The 24505-nt window shown below is 42.8% G+C and overlaps 1 protein-coding gene across 5 annotated transcripts in view; it reads right to left on the bottom strand.

The window, feature by feature from the left end:
* Positions 1 to 24505, bottom strand: part of Stk39 (serine/threonine kinase 39) — a 271845-nt gene that overhangs the window by 191282 nt on the left and 56058 nt on the right. For all 5 annotated transcript variants that reach the window (XR_007834539.1, XR_007834540.1, XM_051184544.1 and 2 more), the window contains exons 2-3: positions 18347 to 18459; positions 3866 to 3974 (exon numbers count right to left, since the gene is read on the bottom strand). Coding sequence is in view for 3 of the 5 variants with exons in the window: in XM_051184542.1 (XP_051040499.1) it covers positions 3866 to 3974; positions 18347 to 18459 (222 nt within the window). In the remaining 2 variants the exon portion in view is untranslated. The remainder of the gene's footprint in view (positions 1 to 3865; positions 3975 to 18346; positions 18460 to 24505) is intronic.

The raw sequence follows: 24505 nt of genomic DNA, 5'->3' as shown, positions 1-24505 counted from the left end.
AAGGGTATTGAGATATCTCAGCAGTAAGGGCACTTGCTACCAAGCCTGACAACCAGATTTTGTTCATTGGGATTCACATGGTAGAAAGAAAGAAGTGATTACTGCAAGGTCTTCTGACCTCCATATGCATGTCTGTGCTAAGGGCAACACACACACACACACACACACACACACACACACACACACACACACACACACTCTCTCTCTCTCTCTCTCTCTCTCTTTCTCTCTCACACACACTATCTCTCTCTCTCTCACACACACACACTCTGTCTCTCTCACACACAATAATAATAATAATAATAATAATAATAATAATAATAATAATTAGAGTATAAAAAGCTGGGTGTGGTTCCCAGGTGCTCAGGAGGCCTGAATGGAAGGATGCCTTGAGTCTAGGAGTTCAGAAACAACTTGGACAGCACAGTTTTTTAAAATAATAATATAAGTAAAGTGACTACAGGGATATAAAAAAAACATACTTGTTTAAAGAAGTAAACAAGTGAAGTCAAGAACCAAACATTGTTCAGGGGAGAGGTAAGACAGCAAAGAACCAAGAGGAAAGAGTAGCAGCCCTTCCCACCACCTACCTCAAAGGTGGGAGGCGGGGCAGGCATGGTGCCTCCACACCACCGCCGTAACCCCGAGATTCCTTTGTGAGACTCTAAGCAACTCTGATTTTCATTTTATGCTTTATGCACAGGCTTTTCTAATAAATGAATACCTAGTGTTTTGTTACTATATAGAGATTGGTATCCTCAGCGCTATGAATTCATGTTTCAACACATAGTAATTAATATTCTACACCTCTGGGTCATTTTTAAAGCTATAATTACCTGGAGAGTCAACATTTCTGAGGAGTTAACAAATGGCTTACCTCAGGACCTGAGTTTGGCTCTAGGCTAATTATGATTAACTAAGAGGATTGAGTCTCTTCATCAGACATTGTTGAACACCAGCTAGCTGCCTGCCCCTCATTAGGAGATTCTATGTGGTCAAACATCATAGATGAAAATACATGTAAATTTCCCTCCTCAACCAGGAGAACGCATCTGTCTGTCTATGCATCAATTCTTAGATTTTCTGGTCATTTAGAAAAAAACAGTGACTCTAAACATTATTGACTTTAATCTTAAAAGCATGTAACATAAGTGACAAATAGGTATTTCTAGCATTCTGAAAGAAAATGAACACTAGTCCTTATCTATCTACATTCCCCTTTCCTATGCAAGTCTGCTGTCCACCTACTATCTTACCTTTCTCAGCCCTGTTCAGAGCCTGGACTGGACTCTCAAACAAACAATGCATTTTCTACCTGGCCCTCAAAACAGAAACCAGGGATGTTCTCAAGTTTATGAGAGGGAGCCACTACCTGAAGTGAACTCTTCACCTGGGAGAGAGAACCTGAGACTTCCAGGGATCCGGGTCACCAGAACTGGCCATTTTCTCAGAGGTAACAGAGCCCAGAAGACTCTCTGCCTCTACTGTTGAAGAGCATCCCAATGACACAGCACCAGAGCTACAGCAAGAGAGGGCCTCCTAGAGTGAGCTCAGAGCTGCAGTGTGGCTCCATGGGCTCCCTCTGCCTTTTCTTTATCCCTTTTCATTGCAAACTAAAGAAAGCACTTAAGAAAGCAGGAGGAGAAACATGTTTCCTAGAAGCCCCACCCATGTAACCCTGAAATCAACTACTGAAAGTTGGCATCTCACGTATGAGCCCTCTGCTTGATGCAAGAGGGTTTCTTTAAAATAAGAAGACAATGAATTAATTACAATACAGCCCTAATTTAGCTGGAACCTGCTCTCAAGATCCAACCACACTAGTTTTGGCTCTATAGAGTCACCACAGAACTGTTTCCTGCTCTCAAGACATCCTTTCTGCCCAGAGTTTTTTATACAAGGAGTGTCAACAAAGAGGCAGCCTTCAGAGGAAACCATGCAGGCTTTCTAACCTTTAATGTCCAGGACTATAAAATGTAAAACAGAGAGAACATTTGGAATGTGGTACAGTTTTGGTTTGGTTTGGTTGCTTGTTTGTGGCCTCTGTTGTTGTTGTTCAAGACAGGGTTTCTCTAGCTGTCCTGGAACTAGCTCTGTAAATCAGGTTGGCCTTGAACTCACAGAGATTTGCCTGTATCTACCTCCTGAGAGCTGGAATTGAAGGCACGCACCACCACCATCCCACATGGCACAGTTTTGGCTTTTTTGTTTTGAGGGGTTTTCTTTGTTGTTGTTGTTTGTTTTTGTAAATCCTTAAAATATTTATTTGTTTGTTTGTTTATTCATATCATATGTATGAGTGCTCTGTTTGCCAGCAGAGGGCATCAGATTCTATTATAGATGGGTGTGAGCCACCATGTGGTTGCTGGGAATTGAACTCAGGTCCTCTTAACCACCGAGCCATCTCTCCAGCCCATGGTACAGTTTTAAAGGAGCATTTTTCTCTAGCAGCAATAGTTAGTGTGCATGAGAGTTAGAGACCTGGGACACGATGCCTAAGTCCCATGAGTTTCAATGCAGCTTCTTCACAATAGGGACGGTGATGGTGAAAATATGGAGGATGCTCAGATGGAATGAGACAAGAAAGGGAACAGTCTTGTACAGGATGGAGCCACAGTGTAAGTATCCAAGGATGTTAGAGGTTATCATTTTCATTCTGTCTCTGGTGGTGATATTGAGGTGCTGAGGGTTTTGTTTGTTTGTTTCAAGTAAAATCAGGGATGTGGCAGAGCCTTGTAAAGTATACTGTTACTAACTTGAGAGCTCTATTCCCAGGAGCAACAGGATGACACTTTGTGTCAACACTGAACACCAATGAAGTGGCACTGCATTTCTCTCCATGTAAACTGTAACAAAACATAATGAATAGCTACAGGATGTCAGGTTCAATGAGTAGAGCTAATTGGGTTGTTGTCTCTTCAGGTACTCCATAGTTTCTGCACTGACCAGTACAACAGTCTCCAGTCACCACTGATTATTTAAAATTGTGAAGAAACAGGAGACAGAAACTTAGACTGCAGCACACTAGCCACCATATAAGGGTTCAAAAGCCCATAGCGCTCTTCCTTATCACAGGACACGACATGCTAAGGACTTCAGTTGTGTTTAAAGGACTTTAAAGAGGAAGAACTGGGCTGAGGTGTAGCTTAGTACTGGGGAACTTATCCTACATGTCCTGGGTTTGATCTTCACCAACACACACACAGACACACAAACACACACATATAGACATACACAGAGAGAGACACACCTACATAAACACAAAGAGAGACACACCCACAGACACACCCACAAAGACACAGACACACACACACAGATACACACACACACACACACACACACACACACACACAACAGGCCAGTGACTCTGAAAAGAGTAAATGGTGGCTACAGAGAGAATGTGATTGTATGGGAAAAGGCACAGGACAGGGAAATGCTAGAGGTCTCTGAGAGCATATGCCAGTTAGGGCAGTGGGCATCACCTAATGTAAAAGGTGGGGACACTTGCTACATGGAGAAGGGGACACAGAAACTCTAGGACATTAAACCCAATTATGAAAGGCTTTGAATTATTAAGAAATATGGTTCCCTGCCAGGTGGTGGCGGCATATACTTTTAATCCCAGCACTCACGAGGCAGAAGCAGGCAAATCTCTGTGAGTTCAAGGCCAGTCTGGTCTACAGAGTGAGTTCCAGACAGCCAGGGTTGTTACACAGAGAAACCCTGTCTCAAAAACCAAATAAAGAAATCTGGCCTTGCAAACCAAGAACTGAAGGGCAGAAAAAGTCCAACATCTTATTAAGTGTGATTGATGGCTCTCACCAAACAGAAGAAAACAAAAACAAAAACAATGACACTCACTTACCTCCACTTAGTAATTTCATGACCAGCCAAAGTTCATCTTTGACCACAAAGGAAGTGTAATAAGTCACTACATTGGGATGGCTGCACTGACTCATGGCTTGGATTTCTTTCTGCAATAAACAAAAGAGAAAGACATGATACAACACCGTAGCCAGCCTGCCCTTTGTCACTCCATTTGGTTGTCAGGCTACTGATACAATGCTCCCCCCCCCCCCCGAGAAATTACAATTCTCCCAGCAATCACCTCCTCAGAGAAGAAAAGGCCAGCAAGACCTGGACACGGAGGAATTTGTCACAGAGAATGATTTTCCACTTTGCAGAAGTCCTCGGAGGAGGGACTACTGGAACTGAGACAATTGGTGGGTGGCTGGAAGAGGACACTTGGGTCAGACTGCCTGGTTATACCTCCCTCTTGCCAGTCCCAGCACAGGGGGCCTTCAGCCCAGTGTGTTACCCAGAACTAAATGCTGCTTGCCTGAACTATAGGCCTCAGCAGGGAGAGACAGACGAGGAGCCCGGGCAAGCTAAAGGGAGAACTGGGTCCCACTGGCCAGCATCAACTCTAGTGGGTCACATCTCTGGTCACATCCAAAAAGAGACCAAACTGCCTCTGTTGCTGCTAAATGGAGGGAATGCCAGCCTATGGTTTCCCAAACTATGCCTCAGTTGGTTGATATTCCTCCAGAAAAAAAAGGGGGCAGGGGTAGATAGGACTGGGGATGGGCAATGTAAAACAGGCTTGGGAAACATCAGATGCAATGTCTCACTCCAGAAGAGATCCTGGCGACTGCAGCAGTGTTGACATTCTAAGGCCTACAGTACATTAACTGTCCACTTAGCTAAGACAGCAGAAAAGCAACGCTTTGCAGGTCAGTTGTCCAGACTGCTACAGAGAACAGTTTATGTGACTGCATAAAGTGACAAGGCTTTTGAATAAAACAAGTGAAAACCTTCAATAAAGCTCATTTTCCTGCACTGCTCCACTTCATACTGGATCGGCTCTGGTGTTTAAAGTCATGACCATAAATGCATAGCTCATAAAGTTGAAGCACCATTCACTTCATGGTACTGTCCAATAGCAAAAGCACACCCCTTAGTCACCAAAGCACCATCATGAATGCTGCTGCACAGTCATTATGAAAGACAGGCCCATCTAGTAGCATTCAATCACTCATATATTATATTATGCACTTCCAGTTAAGTTTAGAGTTAACTCAGCTGACTAACTAACACTTTCTAGTTTGGGCTACTACTGTACATATCTAGCATTATTACCTAATACTCACATTACTGCACCTCAAATAACTCAGCCAAATAAAAACAGATAGGTAGACCAATAGAATTGAATTGAAGACCCTAACACAACCCACATACCTATGAACACCTAATTTCTGACAAAGAAGCTAAAAATATAAAATGAAGAAAGCATATTCAACAAATGGTGCTAGCATTAACTGGATGCTGGCATGTAGAAGACTGCAGATAGATCCATATCTATCACTATGCACAAAACATAAGTTTAAATGAGTCAAAGACCTCAGCATAAATCCAGCCACACTGAACCTCTTAGAGGAGAAGGTGGGAGGAACCCTTGAATAAAGTGGGTTTAGGAGCCTGCTTCCTGAACATCACAGCAGTAGCACAGACATTGAGAGCAATACTTAATAAGTAGGACCTCCTGAAACTGAGAAACTTCTGTAAAGCAAAAAAACACAGTCAACAAGACAAAACAGCTCCCTACAAAATGGGAAAAGATCTTCACCAACCCCACATCTGAGAGAGGGCTGATCTTCAAACTATACAAAGAACTCAAGAAACTAGATATCAAAATACCAAGTAATCCAATTTTAAAATGGGGTAAAGATCTAAACAGAAAATTATCAACAGAACAATCTCAAATGGTGGAAAGACAAGGAAATGTTCAAGATCCTTAGCCATCAGGGAAATGCAAATCAAAACCACTCTAAGATTCCATCTTTCACCTGTCAGGATGGCTAAAATCAAAAACACCAATGACAGCTTATGTTGGACAGGATGTGAAGAAAAAGGAACACTTGCCCATTGCTGGTGGGAGTGCAAACTTGTACAGGTGCTATGGAAATCAGTATGGCGATTTCTCAGAAAATTAGGGATCAACCTACTTCAAGACCCTCAAATACTACTACTGTTGGGCATATACCCAAAGGAGGTGCATTCACACCACAAGGACATTTGCTCAACTATGTTCAAAGCAACATTATTCGTAATAGCCAGATCTTGGAAACCACCTAGATGCCCCTCAACTGAAGAATGGATAAAGAAAATGTGATATAATTACACAATGGAATACTATCCAGCAGTAAGAAACAATGGTGTCCTAAAATTTGCAGGCAAATGGACAGAACTAGAAAAAACATCCTGAGTGAGGTAACCCAGAACCAGAAAGACAAATATAGTATGTACTCACTCATAAATGGATACCTGGCATAAAGCATAAGATACCCAACCTAAAATCCACAATCTCAAAGAACCTAGAACCTTTTTCCATAAACAAATGGAAGCAGATGCAGAAATCCATAACTAACCACTGGGCCAAGCCTCTGGAGTACAATCGACTTGAGGGAGGAGCGAAAACATGAACGAAGGAGTCAAGACCACGATGGGGAAACCCACAGAATCAGCTAGTAAGAGATCACTGACTCACATCTGACAAGTGGGGAACCTGCATAGGACTCCCTTAATAAAGGTGACAATGGTACAACTGGGACAATATATGAGGCCACTGGCAGTGGGTCCAGGATCTAACTTTAATGTACAAGCTACTTAGTGAATCCCATTCTATATGGAGAGATAACTTCCTTGTTCAGCCTAGACACAGGGGTGTGGGGATGCCTTGGTCCTGCCTCAAAGGGATGATGGGACAGACTTAGTAGACTTCCTAGAGGAGGACTTATACTATACACTCATGTGAATGAATGCCTTCCCAGTCTCCTGCCACCAGTCTTTCAGATCATCAACCAAAATGCACAATGAATAACCAATGTATACAAGTAAGGAAATCACTTTGCCTTGAAGAAAATTAAGAGTTTTAAGCCTCTACACACAAATGGCCGTGATATCACATCCTACACATCCTACACACACCTTACACAAAGAGTATCAGGGGATCTGACACTTCAGAGAAATATCTCTCTCTCTCTCTCTCTCTCTCTCTCTCTCTTTGTGTGTGTGTGTGTGTGTGTGTGTGTGTGTGTGTGTGTGTGTGTGTGTGTGTGTCTACATAGATTATAGAATTATAAAGACTGGTTAGAGCTCCTCACAGATCAGCCTCCTACCAGCACAACCACAGGGGCAGCATAAAGGCAGGTCAAACACCTGTGGAGCGCTGGCACAAGATTTCCATCAGTCTGTATCTCACAGGCTCACATGCTCCCACCATGCAGCACCGTTTAGTTTGAAGATCCATATCCCGTACTCCCCATACCCCCATCCTATCCGAGATGCCTCATAGTTTCCCCCATGTAACAGCGGCCTCTAAAGCCTATGGGCATGATGAAAGCACAGGCCACTAGAGTAATCAGTTGTTCCTTGCACTATCAAGGAAGCTAAATGAAGACAGAAACACACAGGAGGAAAAGAGGCCCTCTATGGGCCTATCTGTCCCTTCATTTACATATTTGCATTTGGTTTAACTGCCTTCTGGCAAAATGTAAAAGGGGGGAAGCTGAAAACTCTATTTGCTGAATCAAATATTCTTTCCAAAAATTAGATCCCTTTAGAGCTGGCCTATAGCTCAATAGAATACAGGTAGAATCATCAGCATCAAATGGCAGGGGAGGGGGGAGAAGGGAAGCAAGTCTACTTTTCAAAATAGTGATGAGGCTTTTACTTGAATTTCCTCGTAACAGTCTTATCAGTTAAATTATCCAAGCATTTCCCCAATGCCCCAAGTTCATTCACATAATTAGGAAAGACATTTATTTAAAAAGCCATTTGTTCTTTTCTCAAAAGGTAACTAATTTATTGCCGGAGGATGGGCAAATTAACATAATGAAAACTTTGTATCCAATTCTTCCTACAGCATGATCCAGTTCTGATTCCCTTAACTGGGTCACAGCCTATGCAGAAGTGCATTTGGGATGGAGCCAGGTTTTGGAAACTGTATCCTGTACATGGGGTCATGTGATCAATGTGGAAAAGCCCAGGTTCCACAGCACAGGTCTGGGGCAAGGCCCAAGGTTCCTTCTGTTCCTTCTGGCAGGCTTCCCAGCAGAACCTGGCTTTGAGTGGCAGAACATCAAACTGAGTTTGGAGGTAAGCAAAGTGTCACAAGGCAGAGCAATGTTGTGGCAACAAACACAAATGCCACCATGAGGGACAGGTAGGAAGAGAGGGTGCCTAGCTGAGCCCACGCTGAGAAGAGGAGCAGAAAGCAGAGATGGGAGGGGAAAAGATGGTAAAATTCAAACAGTTGGGCCTCACTGGGGCAGGAAAAAGTAAAAATCGTCCATACGGATAGAGAACAGGATGTCAAAGTTGAAAGAAGAAACAAAAACCAAACCAAAACAAAAAACTAACAGAGGTCAAACTCACACTGCCTGTGCCAGAGTTGTAGTTAAGAACAATCACAGTGGCTCCCCAGAGTCACTGGCAAGGACTTACATGTGTCATCAAGTACAAACCAACATGGCATTGGCTCAAATCTGCTACTGCAGCCCCACTGGGAATGCATCAATCACAGGCCAAGTTTCTAAGGAGTAAACCCAACCGAAAACAGGGCAACCTTAAAGCAGATGACACAACAACCCCCCTCTGCTGGGGCTGTATGGGAACAAATCAGAGGACATCCAACAAAGGACACCTCATGGCTGAGGCAAGCTTTGCAAACAGAATGACACATAGGTCTTGGTCTCTCTTCTGCAACCCGCCCCCTCTCCAATGCCCCTCTCCACACACACACACAGTGTCTAACATAGTCAAGGCTGGTCTCAAACTCACTATGTAACAGTGGTAAGGATGGAAACCAGGTTCTTCATTGTGCAAGCTGGACAAGTACTCTAAAAATGGAGCTGCACTGCCAACCTGACATAGGCATCTTAAAGTCTATGGGAGATATTTTTTTTTTTAAACGTGTATAAAGTTTAGAAAGGATTTAGAAGGGGAAATCTCCCAATTACTGCAGCATTTATGAGGGATTTTGTTATACTGATATATGAGCTTTATTTTCCCCACTTCCAAATTCTTTGTCCTATAAATAGTACAGAAAGAAACTACAGCTACAAGAACCTGATCCTCTGAAAACTTTAAGGACTGCGCTTCCTGGCATACTGAAACATTCCTGTAAGTGCAGCTGATTGGAGCAGGAGGATGTTAGCCTTGAAGTCAGCCTGGGCCATATACACAGTCCCTGCCCCATACTCCGCTCCCTAGCTCTGCCTTGTACCTTCCCTACCACCCTAGCATGATATTCAGCCTTTTTGAAGCCTCACTTTCCCTTCCTGTAAAAATAAGATTAATACCACTCTATACTTAGGATCCGTGTGGAAAGGAAAGGGAGGTTCACCCACCCCCTTGCAGGTCTAGCATGTAACACTGTACTAAAAAGTAACCCAGGGTATCTACTGGCCAGTGGCTAGGTCCCTTGTCTGCAGGTGAGTCTCTGTATTGATCACACTGCAAGGGTTAGCACCTGGCTCAGCCTTAAAGGTATAGAGCTGACCCTGGAAGTTTGTCCACCTGTTCCTGGAGAAGGTTCATGTGATATAACCACTGGTCCTGATGACTCAGGGGGTTTCCTATACTGCAGTACAGGCCATTTAGCTAAATACAAATGGGGACAATAGGGAGTCAGTTACTACTACCCTGAATCATTGCCATCTGTGTTTCCTAGTAACTATACGTGTGGTACAGGAATCCTGGTAAGCTGCCTCAAAGTGTTTTAAGAAAAAAAAATAAGAACAATATATATATATATATATATATATATATATATATATATATATGCAAAGATCAAAAAATGAAAAGAAAACTAAGAACTTTAAATGAAAAGAATTAGGAAGAATATAAATCTTACCATCCAAATACAAGTGATAGTAAAACTATATCTTTAAAATGTATGTGATGTTCTCCGAGTATTTAAGTAATCCCTTAAATGATATGGGGATAACCAAGTTAATCAAAACACTTCAGAAGGTAAGTCTCCGGTTTGCAGTTCCACATATCTACATCACCAGGAAGGGTGAATTAACCACCGCTCATAACTAATAATATACCATAAAGAGCAGGGTGTAGCTCGATTGGCAGTGTGCCCTCCTATGAAGCTGGAAGCCTTGGTTTCCATCCCCAGCACCATTTAAAACTGAACATGGCGGTCCATGCTCCACCTAGTGGCTGGAGGCAGAAAGATCAGCAGTTCAAAATCATTCACTGCTACATACTGAATTTTAGGCCAGCCTGGGCAAACGTGAGACTCCATGTCAAGAGCAAATTAGTTAACTAATTTCAAGTCACGTAAATAATAACAATCAATCAATTTTTAATGTTTACCAAAAATCAAAATAACAGACCTTTTACAAGGACAATGTTTTCTTCTGGCTGTCACTTTCAAGTATAAGAATGTCACATCCATTTTTTTTTAATTATGAAAATGATATAGTATTACAAAGCAAACCCTTGAATTTTTAGGGGAAGATGTCAACAGAGCAAACACAATTAAAGGAGTGAACAAAATCTCCTATCTTATACTGTTACAAATAAATCAAAAACTGTGCTCTGCCAATTAACTCAGTGATTACTTTTCTGTGGTGTGGTATCTGAGTTTAATGGGAGTACATTCTAATTGACAGCAAGATTACATGTGGGAAAGTTCTATAGATTTTGAAAAGAGAAAGAATAAGAAAATGTCCATAAGAAGCAGGAATTCTTCACCAGCTTAAATCCATGTTGGGAAGCTTTAAAGTGGAGGTGTGTCACAGGGTGGAGTGTCAGGGACATTTGAGGTTGAAAAATCCCTCAGGCATGGCGGAGAATATATCTACTCATTGACAGAACAGAATTACTGTATGTCACAGGGTTTACAAGATTGGTTGTGGAGACATGGAACTTAGCATGTATAAATCACACACACACACACACACACACACACACACAGATGCCACGTGTGTGCATGCATGCACACACAGAGAGAGCTCTAACCAGAATAAGGCTCAGCTATCTACTCAACAGTTGGAAATACTCAAAAAAAAAAAAAGGTCAGGTGGATGAACAGAAATGGGGAATTTCTTTGGTCACTGGCATGTCAAACTCCTGGGAACCAAGAAGCCAGCTGCTAGCACTTTGACAGGCTTTCCTGTCAGACCCAATGAGCAGGAATGTGAAGTGAAACCTGACTTCTGAGGAATATCCTGTCCCACTTCTGGATACAGGGCCCCAGTGGAGTTCTGCCATGAAGACCCCTCCTATCCCACTATATGAAGCTCTGTGGAGCAATTTTAATATTTAAAGGAAGTGATAATCAAGAAACAAGTATTAAAATATATGGTACAGGTCATTAAATATACAGCCTTCTTCATGCTTCTCCAGCACACTGCACAGTGCTCAATTTGCAGGCACAGCTTTATTCTCTGTGGAAAATCCAAACCAAACTAGAAAAGGAGGCAGCAGAAAAGGGCAAAACCATTTGTCTCAACTAAACATTGTCCAGAGCTCTAGAAAGATGACAAAAGGTACAAAACAATGAAACATGGTGTGTAGTTTGGTAAAGGTACTTGTCCAGCATGCTCGAGACCCCAGCATTGGAAAAAGGCACAGATGACTAAAGATGCATTCAATGTGAAGGCCGTTCTACACTTCCTCCTGTGCATATGAACATACACTAGGTAGATGTATGTGTTCCTGTGTATATGAACATATACTAGGTAGATGTATTCCTGTGCATAGAAACATACCCTAGGTAGATGTGTCCCTGTGCATATGAACATACACTAAGCAGATGTGTCCCTGTGCATATGAACATACACTAGGAAGATGTGTCCCTGTGCATATAAACATACCCTAGGTAGATGTGTTCTTGTGCATATGAACATACACTAGGTAGATGTATGTGTTCTTGTGTATACAGATGCATACACTAGGTAAATCTGCTCCTCCTCTGCATATGAACATACACTAGGTTGGTCTCTGCTGCCGACAAACAGAAGACCAAAGAATTCTCTTTTGCAGTGTTCATTTTTATTCATTTTTTGAATCAACAGACTTAGCCATCTTGGCAAACTTTTCCATTTGTACATAAATACATTTAAGTGTAAATTCAATTAGTAGTATTTAATTAGTATTTGATGAAACTATGACATAACTTTTAAACATGATATTCTAAAACTGAAAAACTATTTTCCAACCAAATTATACATATTTATAAGCTAATTATATAAGTCTAGAACTACAGGAATGAATTTGCTCTGCATATAAGTAATTATTTTCTAGTTCCTTTAAAATGTTCCCATATCTTCAAAACAGACTCTTCTGAATCCCATTTCGTGCCCTGCCTCAAACAGGACAGTACTTGAAAAAAACACAGAACACTAAGACATATTAAAATAACTGCAAAGCTGAATGGCAAGAAAGCAGAAACCTTGCAGTTGAGACCTAAAATGTACGAATAGTGCTGTGTGCAATGAAATGGGCTTGCACTTCCTTACTGTGGCGTAGTGTAAACGACTACAATGAACAGCCTCCTGCAATCTGTCCACAACTGAGCAAGGGCGAGCGGAGCTGGAGAGTGGACAATTTACTAATCAAAAGAGCCATACATTCAAACAGAATTACAAACTACTTTCATAGGTGCAAAAGAGAGAACACTCAGAAACTGTACTGTTCAAAGGCCAATTCGCAAAGCTGGAAGCTTTCTAAGTAGAATAATCCTCACACAATAAAAAGCAAACACGACTTGAAAAGAGATCAACTTTGCTAATACAGTACAGGCAAGGTTTGGGATTTTTGTAGGGGTGTTGCCTGTTTGTTTTCTTTATGCCTCAAATAAAGAGGGGATTCCGCTCAGAGGGCCTCAGAGCCCATCTCTGCAATACAGAGATGGGAAACCTGCATCTCATTATGGCCAGAGGCTAATTATCCCTCTCAAAACGATCATGAAAGCAGGGAACCATCCAAAGCTTTTGTTTCTCCAAAACACTCTATAATTCAAAGCTAATTTATGATTCTAAGGAGGGAGAGAGAAGGACATAGGGGGAGAGGGAGAGAGGGAAGGAGATACAGTAGCCCTGCAGCAGAAAGCAATGTCTTTTTGCTGAGGAGGAAAAAAGTCTTGATTAATCAATGAATCTTGTGTGAGACATGGCAAACTGGAGAGGGAAAAGGACAAAAGCCAGAACCCTGAAAAGTGAAGGCACTGCAGAGACTGGAAGGCTTTATTTCTATACACAGGGGAAAAGGCTCACTGCATGCCCCAATCTACCTAGTTAGCAATAGACTGCCAGGACCACAGCACAGTAACTGCAGCCAGTGTATAAGCACAACTTGCCAGAAATTTGTATTCTTGTTTAGGTGATGCTTCGAAGAGTGCATTCTTAAAGAACTAAGCTTTAAAGGAACCACAATTGTTTGCCATCCAGTATGATTCTCTTTGACTGAGAGAGACTGAGGTGAAAGTGAGTTCTCCCTACCCTAGGAAGCAGTGTTTGGGGGTTAGTGGGAGGCAGGCAAGTCTTCTGGCTCTAGGACCTTTCGTCCATCCTCTACCACAGTGCTCAGCAGCCATCATTTGTGTTGACACTGTTTCCTTCCAAATGACTTTGTTCACATCTGTCATCCATCAGAAGACTAAAATCATTACATAATTTCATAATGTACTCCCTGAACTATCTTCTTCCTTTCTTTTTTTCTTTCCTTTCCTGCTCCTGTTGCCTTGCTCTCTTAAAGGAACAAGTGCTTGAGCTCCTGGGTGAAGGGTCTCTCCTACAAGACACAGATTAAACTGTGGATTCAATGGCATTGCTATACACTACACGGGTGGATGAGGAGATGAAGCTAAACCACCCATAACTAAACCAAAGACAGGTTGAAAACACAGGAACTCAAGTAAGAAACAACGGCAAGAGGAGTATGCTTAAAGCCTAGGACTCAAGGAGATGCTAGGCATGGTGGCACACATAGGCAATCCCCACACTTTGGAAGCTGAGACAGAAGAAACAAAGTGTAGGGCAAATACTGGGACACCTGGTAAGATCCTGTCCAAAAAACAACAACAACAACAAAAACCACAAACACAATCAAAATAGCCAAATTAGCTCTTGAGTCAAAAATGTTCAGCAGCCTGTGGATAAAGGACAGCATCCTGATGGCTGGGGAAGAGTTAATGATATGGTAAATAAAAATAAATGGTATGTTTATGGAATTTATTTTATCTGATGAAGGTCTGAAAAAAATAGATGCCTTAAAAAAAAAAAAAAGATGATCAATTCTCCACTTATATCATGGGTTTTAAGAAAACTCAAAAGATCCTAGGGTAGTGTTCCTAAGCTTTGAGGCTGACCACAAACCAGAGAAACAAGCATTTTCAAGAAGCTCTCAAAGCTAGCCGGGTGGTGGTGGTGAATGCCTTTAACCCCAGCACTCAGGAGGCAGAGGCAGGTGGATCTCTGTGGGTTGGAGGCCAGCCTGAGCTACAGAGTGAGTGCCAGGACAGGCTCCAAAGCTACACAGAGAAACCCTGTCTCAAAAAACCAAAAAGAAAGAGGAGAAGGAAGAGGAGGAGGAAGAAGGAAGAAGGAAGAAGGAAGAAGGAAAAAGGAAGAAGGAAGAAGGAAGAAGGAGGAGAAGACGCTCCTCAAAGCTTTCTCCAATAGGAGCTCACCTGTCCACATGACAATGGGTCTGACTCACTTAGCAAGTCTTAAGATCCCCTTAGAGAGTACACAATCTGTCTATCAATCTTCAAAAGTGGTTAGAAACCAACAGAGGGAAAAGAAAGGCAGCCACTGCTCAGCATCTCACTACTGCTCTCCCCACATGAGCATACTAGCCCAGGGTTTCCCATAGAACAGGGACCTCTAGTTTCCAAAACAGCTGGTAAAGGTAAAGGGAACAAATTCCTGATTCACGACTAAAAATGTCTTCCGCAGGTGATATGCTACTTCAGATTTCCACTTATACCAGTGTCACTGTGGAATGGATGAATGCAGGCTGACAGTAAGTGTGGGATCAACACGTCTTAGAAATGATCAGAGCTCACGAAGCGCACTTTCTGAAAACAGAAAGGCATGATGTAGAGCAGCAATACGCCTTCCCTGCCACAGTCATTTCATCCTGACAGGCCACAGTCAGTCACAGGCAAACTCCAAAATGACAAGAAAAAAAAATGCAAAAGGATACAGAGCACAAGTTTAGAGTATTAAAATGTCAGTCAACACGTGAAGGAAACCATTCACTGTGGAGTGCTCACCTCTAGTTACTGCTAAATTACATAATCAAAGTTTTGCATAAACAACCAGCCTTGAAATTCAATATACATACCTGCAACTTAACCTAAAGAAATGATGTTGAAGTTTCTATCAAACAAACAGATAATTACATCTTTGTATCTTCAGCCAGCTTAACCTTGAAGAATAGCAGCAGAACTCATTTCAACAGGTAAGTTTAAATCAGCAGTTACTCAGTACCAATGAGCTCATCTGACATTTACTTTCCTCCTTATATTCTCGGAGAAGCTGGCACAGTGATAAACACTTTTAATGACTTGTCTCCTTTAGCAAAACCTGGAGCCAAGACCATGGCCACAGTCAAAGGCACAGTGTGTCTGTGTGGTCATCTGTCCAAAACTGTTGTGTGTCATCGGATCTGGCTCGGCATGGCATGTAGATTCCCCTTATCATGGGACAAGGGCAAACGGACTCCCAGAGAGAACTTTGGCTTAGAAACAGAGCAGGGAGTATGTACGGGTCAGGGGGTTAAAAATTCCTTAGGGGAGGGCAGATGTTCCAAGAGCAAGTAAATAGTTGATAATTGTGACTTCTATGACATAATGCTCTCACAAGATAAAGACCCCAATGGCCATTGTTTCTTCTAAGAACAATGGTTTCCAGTTAACACATGGCATGGGAGATGATGCAGTGCCCCAACCTGGAGATAATACACACTCATGGAATTAGAGGATTATTAGGATACCGGATGTCCAAACACTGTCAAAATGTGAAACCATAGGAATAATGAAAGTGCAAGCAACGGCAGTATTGGAGGTCGAAAGGGCACAGCAACTCTGCGCCACACAAAGCGCCTGTGTCAATCATCTGGACCACAAAAGCAGGTTATACTAATGACTGTGGGCAGGCTATATTCTAAATCCTTAACTATTTTTGTATGAAAAGAAATTAGGAATCGAAGTACATCCTGAAGGGCCAGCGCCATTTCCTCCCACCATCTCTCAATATACCAAAGCCCTAAAAGGGCAAAGATTCAAAGGAGTAAAGGCCAAAGCAATACGTTCTTCACTAATTTAGCATGAGATTTGCAATTTTCGACATTTGATTTTATTTATTACATTTATGTTATTATACTTAAAGTAAGTAAGTATCCATGCATTCTATGTACCTTGGGCACTACAGTGAGAGAATAAGAGGTCAGAAAAATAAATTGACCACGCCTAACACACAACTCACAAAGACTGACAGAGGAGCCAAGTACAAAGAAATAATGAGCCAGCCAGCTAAGTTGCCTACAGCCTGTGCCGGTATCCTTACCATCCTAAGAAATGAAAGAAAGAGACGAGTAAGGAGGTCTCTGCTAGCCTCCAATCTAAGCCAGTTTGCCAACTGCAATAAAAAGCAACCAATGACCCCGGTTAACTAGCAGCTTGAAAGACACCAGACCAGGGCACCAGTGCAGCCCAAAAGCTAGGCACTCAAACCGCTCACACTCTAAATAAAATACTGGTAGTCAAGAGGTGGCCAAGGCTCCAACAGAGCACCACCATGAAACACAAACATCACAGGCAAGCTCTTAAGGGATATTTCAAACAATGCACAAATGTTAATGTACAGTTCACATATGCAGGGGGGGAGGAGGAGGGGAGGGGGGAGATGCAACCTCATGCACAGCCACAGGATTTGAAGACTCCCAAGAGACCTCCGGATCTTCCAATTCAGCTCTCTCTTAAAATGACCCAAAGCTATTAGGCAATGCGACTGAAGTTAAAAACATGTTAGTGGCTGAAGCAGGACCCAACTCTCCCCCCATTTTATTCAATGCTTTTTCCACTCAGGGAAGGTGACCTTGAGGACTGGTAAATGACAAAGGCACAACTGTACTGGTCATTACAGTTAGAAACAGATAAGCCCTACGCAGTAGCAATGCCCATGGCACTGCACAGCCAAAATTTCAAGAGGAAAAAAAAAAAGAAAAAACATAAGTGAATGATGTTTCTAAATTAACATTTAATTGCAGAAGCCCTTGCTTTAATCTGGGCTTTGGCCGGCAGTCCTTTGCTTCAATCCCAGTGAGATCTACGCATTGTATAACCTGATTTAAAATGGAAGATCTGGAAAAGTACAGCTTTCTCCTTGAACTTAATTTATACTATAGTGTACTGTAATTATGCCTGAAATAAAAGCTATATTCTGAGGAGAGACAAAAAGCTCTTGTTAATGGCATTCCATTCCCCGTGTAGAATAAAACAAAAGCCTTCTTTATGTGGAGCCAACTGTCATTATACTTTGTAGCTTGTATGGTGCTGCTGGACTAATATTTGTGCTGGGATTAGTGTTGGGATAACCCATCAGTTAACTCCTCCGCTGCAGTTTTATCCCGAAATAAATGGCCAAAAGGGAGAAAAACATAAAAAAAAAAAAAAAACCTGGCAGGCAGAACAACAACTATATTTATGAGATTAAATTCTAAAACCCTTCACAGTTTGCTGGATAACTAATAACCATTTGCTAAGCTGTTCATTTAATAATGAGTCAGTTAAGCCCAAAGCAAATGTCCCTTCAACCAACCGGTGCTACTGCCACAGTCAGATCCACATAGACAGCTTTATGGAAGTGCCTCATTTCAAACGAGAAACACAAGGTAACCACTAAAGAGGGGCAGAAAAAGCCCAAAACCTAAATTTGTGCTTGATTTTGTGATTTATAAAAGCAGAAATGACCTAAAAAAAAAAAATACTTCTGAAGGAACCCACAGCTGAACTCTGGGGTCAGAAATCACATGGCTTCAGTTGAGAGCATGGCATGTGTTCCTTTGGTATAAAATAGTGACACACTGAGACAATGGGCGCGGGGGGGGGGGGGGTGCTGGGGCTGTGCAGCCTGAATACTGCCTGTCACAGCCACGGATTCACGTGGTAGAGAATCGCCGTGCAGGGGAGAGGAGTGTGGTTGATTCCAAAGTAGCACTACCCACCAACACCATGTTCTCCTCTCACCCATCCATCCCCACAAGCCCAGGGCAGAAGAGCAGGCAGCAGGCAGCAGGCAGCCCCTTCCCTTTTACTCACTAATAGCTCGTCCATACTCGTCTGGCATTTTTCCAGGTTGATCCGCTTTATGGCTACTCGTTCTTGCCTGGGTTTGCATAGGGCTGCCTGGACCACAGCAGTTGCTCCACTGCCTGTAACAAAATAAAAACATCAGTTATCAAAAGGCACCAGGGTGTTGAAGCTTGTGCACCTCTCTTTTTAAATGTCTATTATTTTAAGTCTCAGACTGAAGGCATTCAAATCATTACCCATGACATCTTCAGAGTCCCTTAAGTGAGTCGTAAAATGGTTATTTAGAGAAGGAGGGTTTCCAGGTGTCTCTATGGGGGCATAAGGACAAGCAACGTGAGCACAACGCTGCTTGAAGTGGTTACGACCTTAGGTCCTGACTCCTGACTCACTCACTACACTTCCATCTCAGGCCAGCCAGTTCATGACTTCCACCAGGTCCTGAGGTTTAGCATACTGAACACTGGGGGGGGGGGGGGCTCTTGCTCTGTAATTAGAAAAACAGAAATCTGCCCTAGGATTCTCCTGTTTAATACTCGACTCTTCAGGATGCCAAGCAAAATAATGCAAATATGTAATTACAAAAGCCCTTGGCATTCACGGGAACTTCGTATTTTTAAGGTCTCTTGATCATTAGCTAAAGCACTCTCACTCCTAAAATACGATGGACCCACATTGTTATCCATGTTTTATGGAAATGGATCATAGAGGGGTAATGATTTGAGGCACCACACAAAGAGCTTCCAATCAGATGTAGATTCCATCAGGGCAAAAGACCCCCAGAGCAAGGCATCTTAATCCCACAGATGAAACCAAGAAATGGCATCGCTATCACATAAACCCTCTCCTACTCCTAGATGTCCTATGAGAAAACACAGCCTGAGCCTGGGACTGTACAAAAGAGGACAGAGGTGACTCTAACGTTCACCCATGAGTGCTGATTTAGGAAACATGGTGTGCGCCCCAGCCCCATCAGCTGGGGACTGCTGAGCTAGGGACTTCGAGCAGCATAGTGCTCCCAACCAGTTCTCTCCCTTCAAGGCTTCCATACACAGAGGCCATGTGAACCCCATGTGCTGACCACCCACAGCACAGCAGCATTAGAGCCATAAAATGCCCACTAAAGCTTGTACATTTTTATTATCAGCCTCATTTTATATGTGAGAAACCTGGCAACGTTGCCCAAGGTCACATAGCTAATAAGTAAGTACCTGGGCTGGGATCTGAGTCAGTGTGCCAGACGCCCACATCTGGGCTGTTTGTCTACTTCCCACAAGCCAGAGCACAGCCTGCCCTCCTTGCTTGCTTTAGCCTTGCCAGGAAAGTATTTCTTCAATACTCAGTGGTTCAACCAAAGAGAACCGCCCTGGAGAAAAGGTGCAAGTGAGCTTCCCTTTCAGGAACAGGAAGAGTACACTTGTGGGACACAGTCTTCCTCTCCCAACCTCAGGGCCCTCCATGAGCCTCATGCCCACCAGGTTGGCCTCACAACCCTTACAGTTGGCTTCAATGTGGAATGTTCCAGATATCAAGTCAAACACTGCAAAGAGTCCTGCTGATAGCTAAATGTGGTTTCCATCCCCAGTACAAGAGACTGTCAGTGAGGGGAGCCGCAGAGATAGGGCTAAGTAGCTGGTTAGCAGTGGGCCTGGGACCCACCAGAAAAATCAACACACATTTTAACTAGCTGCTGGCAGTGTGTCATAACACTCTCCTGCCAGTTTCCCACCCCTCTCTTGCACCCTTAATACACCTCCCTGAGTATTTTCTAATCAGTGCAAATGAAGAACAGAAAGCAGGCCAGCTCCCAGGAAGGACTGAACAGCTGCATATAATATCAGGCCCTCCCATCTGCCCTTGACTCGCAACCCCAGACTTCACCAACTCATTAAGAATACGGTCATAAACAAGAATTCACAAAAGCAGGACAAGTGGCAAGTCTCCAGCTGTATGGGACTCTTACTGCATTTTATCTCTACAGGGTAAATATGAAACTACATGGCAGAGGCCCACTGCCCTAGCAAGGAAGGATATAATCATCTCCTGAACACTAGGAGCTTTCACTCTGAACCCAGAGATACCTTTTAATTGCAAAAGGCATCAAGAACCAAGTTGAAAGGAAAGGGCAGCCTAAAGACCAAGTCTACCCCCTCACACTGAGGTAGAAGATAAGGGATTTTCCCCCCCTCTTTCTGCAATAATTGAAAAACATAGGCTTAGGACTCCAGAACAAGGCATGCTGGTTGCTGTTTGTTTGTTTGTTTGTTTGTTTGTTTGTTTGTTTCATTCCAAACTGCCAGCCAGGCCACGCTGGTCATGAACTCAGTGTGTGTGGGTGGAGGCTAGTACCTTGGGGAAGGCAGCTTCAGAATGTAGCTTGCCAAGGAGGGGATGAGAACAGATCTGTGTAGCTCTGGTTCAAAGTGTGCTCTCCTGTGAGTCGTGATCAAAACTTGGAAGCCTGCTGCACCAGAGTGAAACCCATGCTTTGCCACGAAAAGAAGAGGTGACCTGACAACTTTTCAAAGGGCCATTTGGAAATAGTGAGATAGTTTTGCTTTAGGGATCTGTAGATACTTTGCTGAGCAGATAAAGGAAGCCTTAAAATGGTAGGCTTAGAAATCCAGGAAATAAACCAGTGTTAGCAATGTGAGGTAAAGCAGAGGCAAGGGAAATGCTAAACGGAGCCTTTCCTCAGTACTCAACTATGAGTCCCTAACATTTATTTGATGGTGTGTTTCTAATACCTATTATTCCTGGGACCAGGAAGCTCTGACTCGTTTTATTCCAGATTCCTGTCCAAAGTGAATTAAAAAATTAAAACATTCTATAGGCCCATGTGTCAGACAGGAAAAAAAAAAAAAAAAAAAAAAAAAAGCTGTCCTTCTGTCTTTTCAGGCAGTTTTAAGTCAATTTATCTCAATTCATTTCTTTGGTAAGTCCAGGCAAAGAACAGCTTTTAAGTTTTAGATAGAAATTATTCCTGGGCAGTGGTGGTGCACACCTTTAATCCCAGCACTCAGGAGGCAGAGGTAGGCGAGTATCTGTGAGTTCCAGTCCAGCCTGGTCTACAGAGAGTTACAGGACAAGCTCCAAATCTACAGAGAAATCCTATCTTGAAAAAACAACAACAACAAGAACAACAAATATGGTGACTGAAGAGAAGACAGCGGCAGTTCCGCTGAACTCCTGACCAGGGTAGAGGTGTGCCTTTGGGTTGGCATGTATTCTCATTTCCTCTTCCGTACGGTTGCTTGAACTGAGCTGATCACCAGATACCTGCAGAGCTGCACTCACACTTTGTGCTACCCAAAGAAAAACTTCCTGGACACAAAATTTAGTGTCATAACTTTGGATTTCAGTAAATCCGTAAGTCAGTAAGTTTGTAAAAAACACAGACTTTGGTGTTTCTTTTATTAAAAAAAAAACAAAAACAAAAACAAAAAATTCCTATCAGTGTTGCCAGAAATGTCCAAACAGTATGGTCAAACTTCTTAATTCTATGACCCATGCAGCAAATTCCTCCTTGTATGCAGTGCTGGTACAAAAGTGTCGCATTCCTAAACAACTTAAGGGAAAATGAGAACTATATCATGCTTTCCTTTTCTGTTGTGAAAATCAGAAATGAGATGTAAATTTCTTCTTTAACCACAAGAAGCGTCTTAGTGTGGGTCTCCTGTGACTTCCCCTTTCCTCCTCCTCACACAGCCCCAGGCACCTTATTTCTTCATATTTAACTTAGAAGTACTTCACATATATAAGCCGATGTTCACAGGGCCTAATCCAGTAACAACTCCTTGAAACACCACTCCCTGGCTACCTAACTTGAAAGCATAGGTTTAAGAGCCACAACAAAACCAGACACAAGAAAGGCAACGAGAGGTCATCACTGATATTAACTCATCAGCAAACAGTAACTAAAGTCCTACAATGTGGCAGGCAATTCACTAGAAGATAAGAGTCCAAAGGTGATGACTGCTCCTGATACATGTGGGATAAATCCTTCTACAAGACCATTCCCTGTGAAGAATGAAGATGGAGCTAGGCAGCTGCAGTGGCCTGAGGTTTCACTACAGAGAAAAAGTACATATGGTAAAAGCCCCAACCCTCAGTGGACTTAGAAGAAGGGCTTTGGGGAAGTGGTATAGAAAACAAAGGTTCATCAGAATCGTATTAGTAGTCTAAATGACAAGCCAGAATTCATTTTCCTCTCTCCCCACCGGAGAAAAGGCATTGGGTCTACAAACAGGAAGGTGGACTCAGAACACATGCTGGCCAGCCCCTTGAGTTACACTGTCCAGTCTCCAGAACTATGGAAGAAAATTTCAGTCTCTGGTTCAGGCCACCTGAACTATATGACATTTTGTTATAGCAACCCCAGAAGACTGACACAAAGTCATTCAGTGTCTATTCCAAGCCACCCTTCCACTGACACCTGTGGTGAATGCCAGGCTAATTACACATTCTGACCTAACTAAGTCAATAACCAGAGGCAAGAATCACCTGAAGGGCCTTTGGTAAATCACTTTAGTTTCCACATCTCAGGTTAGCAAGATCATTAAAACTGAGGTTAGATGATTGTCTTAGTCCCTGTGCTACTGCTGTGAAAAGACACATGACCAAAGCAACTCTTTTCAAGACAGCATTTAATTGAGAGTTTGATTACAATTTTAAAGGGTTAGTCCATGAACATCATGGCAGGAAACCGACATCCATGAGGTGGAGCAGTAGCCGAGAGCTTTGCGCCCTCATCTGCAGGCAGCAGGTAGACACACTTGGGCTATCATGCGCCTTTGAAACCTCAAAGCCCACCCCCGTGACACACCTCCTCCAACAAGGACACACTACTCCAACAAGGCCACACCTCCCAATCCTTTTCAAACGGTTCCACTAACTGGGGACCAAGCATTCAAACATGTGAACCTATGGAGCTGTTCTCATTCACACCACAGTGAAGACCCTACTCATCAAAGGAAAGGATTCCCTCTGTGATGTTAGACCTAATGTCTGAACTTCAATTTCCTTAAAGGACTAATAACATCCACGTATATGGCTCAGTAGCATAATATGTTCCACATCTCTGGGAAACAGCAATCCAGTAAATGTAAGGCACTTCTGCTGAGACTCACTGCTCCCTGCAAACCATGAAAAAGGCCAACTTTACCTACAAGCCGTATGTCTGTAGCACCTAAGGGACTCAGGCAAAAGCTCTTGTATGTCGGAAGCAATGCTTAGCATCAGGAAGGTTCTGCTGGTTTGAAGGGAGGGAGAGAGCTCTAAAGTTGGAAGCAAAAGTTTGAATGCTTTTTCATGTCTGATACAACATGATACACAAGAGAACCTAACATGTAAAAGCCCACTCAGAGAATTCAGCATCAGTGATTGATGAATTACTATTCCAGAGCAAGACTTGATGTAATCAACTTTAGTTATTTACCCTAAGAAATAACCTTAAATCGTCTTCTACTACTGATTAAATAGGTTCACACACTAATGCTACACCATATTAACTGTTTATCCTTGGATGGCTTATTTAACTTCTCCATGCCTCAGTTTCTAATTTGTTAGATGGTGATAAGAATATTCAGCTTTAAAGGGGGAGAGGAGGTAGTTGTCAGGATCTAGTAAGTTACTTCATAGGGAACTCTTGGAATGGTGTCTAGTACACAATAAGCCCTTAACTAGAATTTAGCTAGTGTCTGAGTTAGGGTTTCTGTCGCTTTGATGAAATGCCATGACCAAAAAAGCAAGTTGGGGAGGAAAGGGTTTGATTGGTTTACACTTCTACATTGTTGTTGATCACTGAAGGAAGTCAGGACAAGAACTCCAGCAGAGCAGGATCCTGGAGGCAGGAGCATTACAGAGACTATGGAGGAGTGCTGCTTACTGGCTTGCTCCTCCTGACTTGCTCAAGCCTGCCTTCTTAAAACACCCAGGACCACCAGCCTATGGATGGCACCACCCATCATGAGGTGGGCCTTCCCCATTGATTACTAATTGAGAAAATGCCTTACAGCTGGATCTCACTGAGGCATTGCCTCACCCGAGGCTCCTTCCCCTCTGAAGACTTTAGCTTGTGTCAAGCTGACACCCAAAACCAGCCAGGACAGCTAGTATTGCTCTTTAAGGAAATCTTTCCAGGTCATATGGTATCCCATCAACTTGTCA

This window comes from Phodopus roborovskii, unplaced genomic scaffold, assembly GCF_943737965.1.
Source record: "Phodopus roborovskii unplaced genomic scaffold, PHOROB, whole genome shotgun sequence".
In the NCBI taxonomy this organism is placed as follows: Eukaryota; Metazoa; Chordata; class Mammalia; order Rodentia; family Cricetidae; genus Phodopus; species Phodopus roborovskii.
Note: the sequence above shows the minus strand (reverse complement) of the source record. Positions and strands in the feature narration are given on the sequence as shown.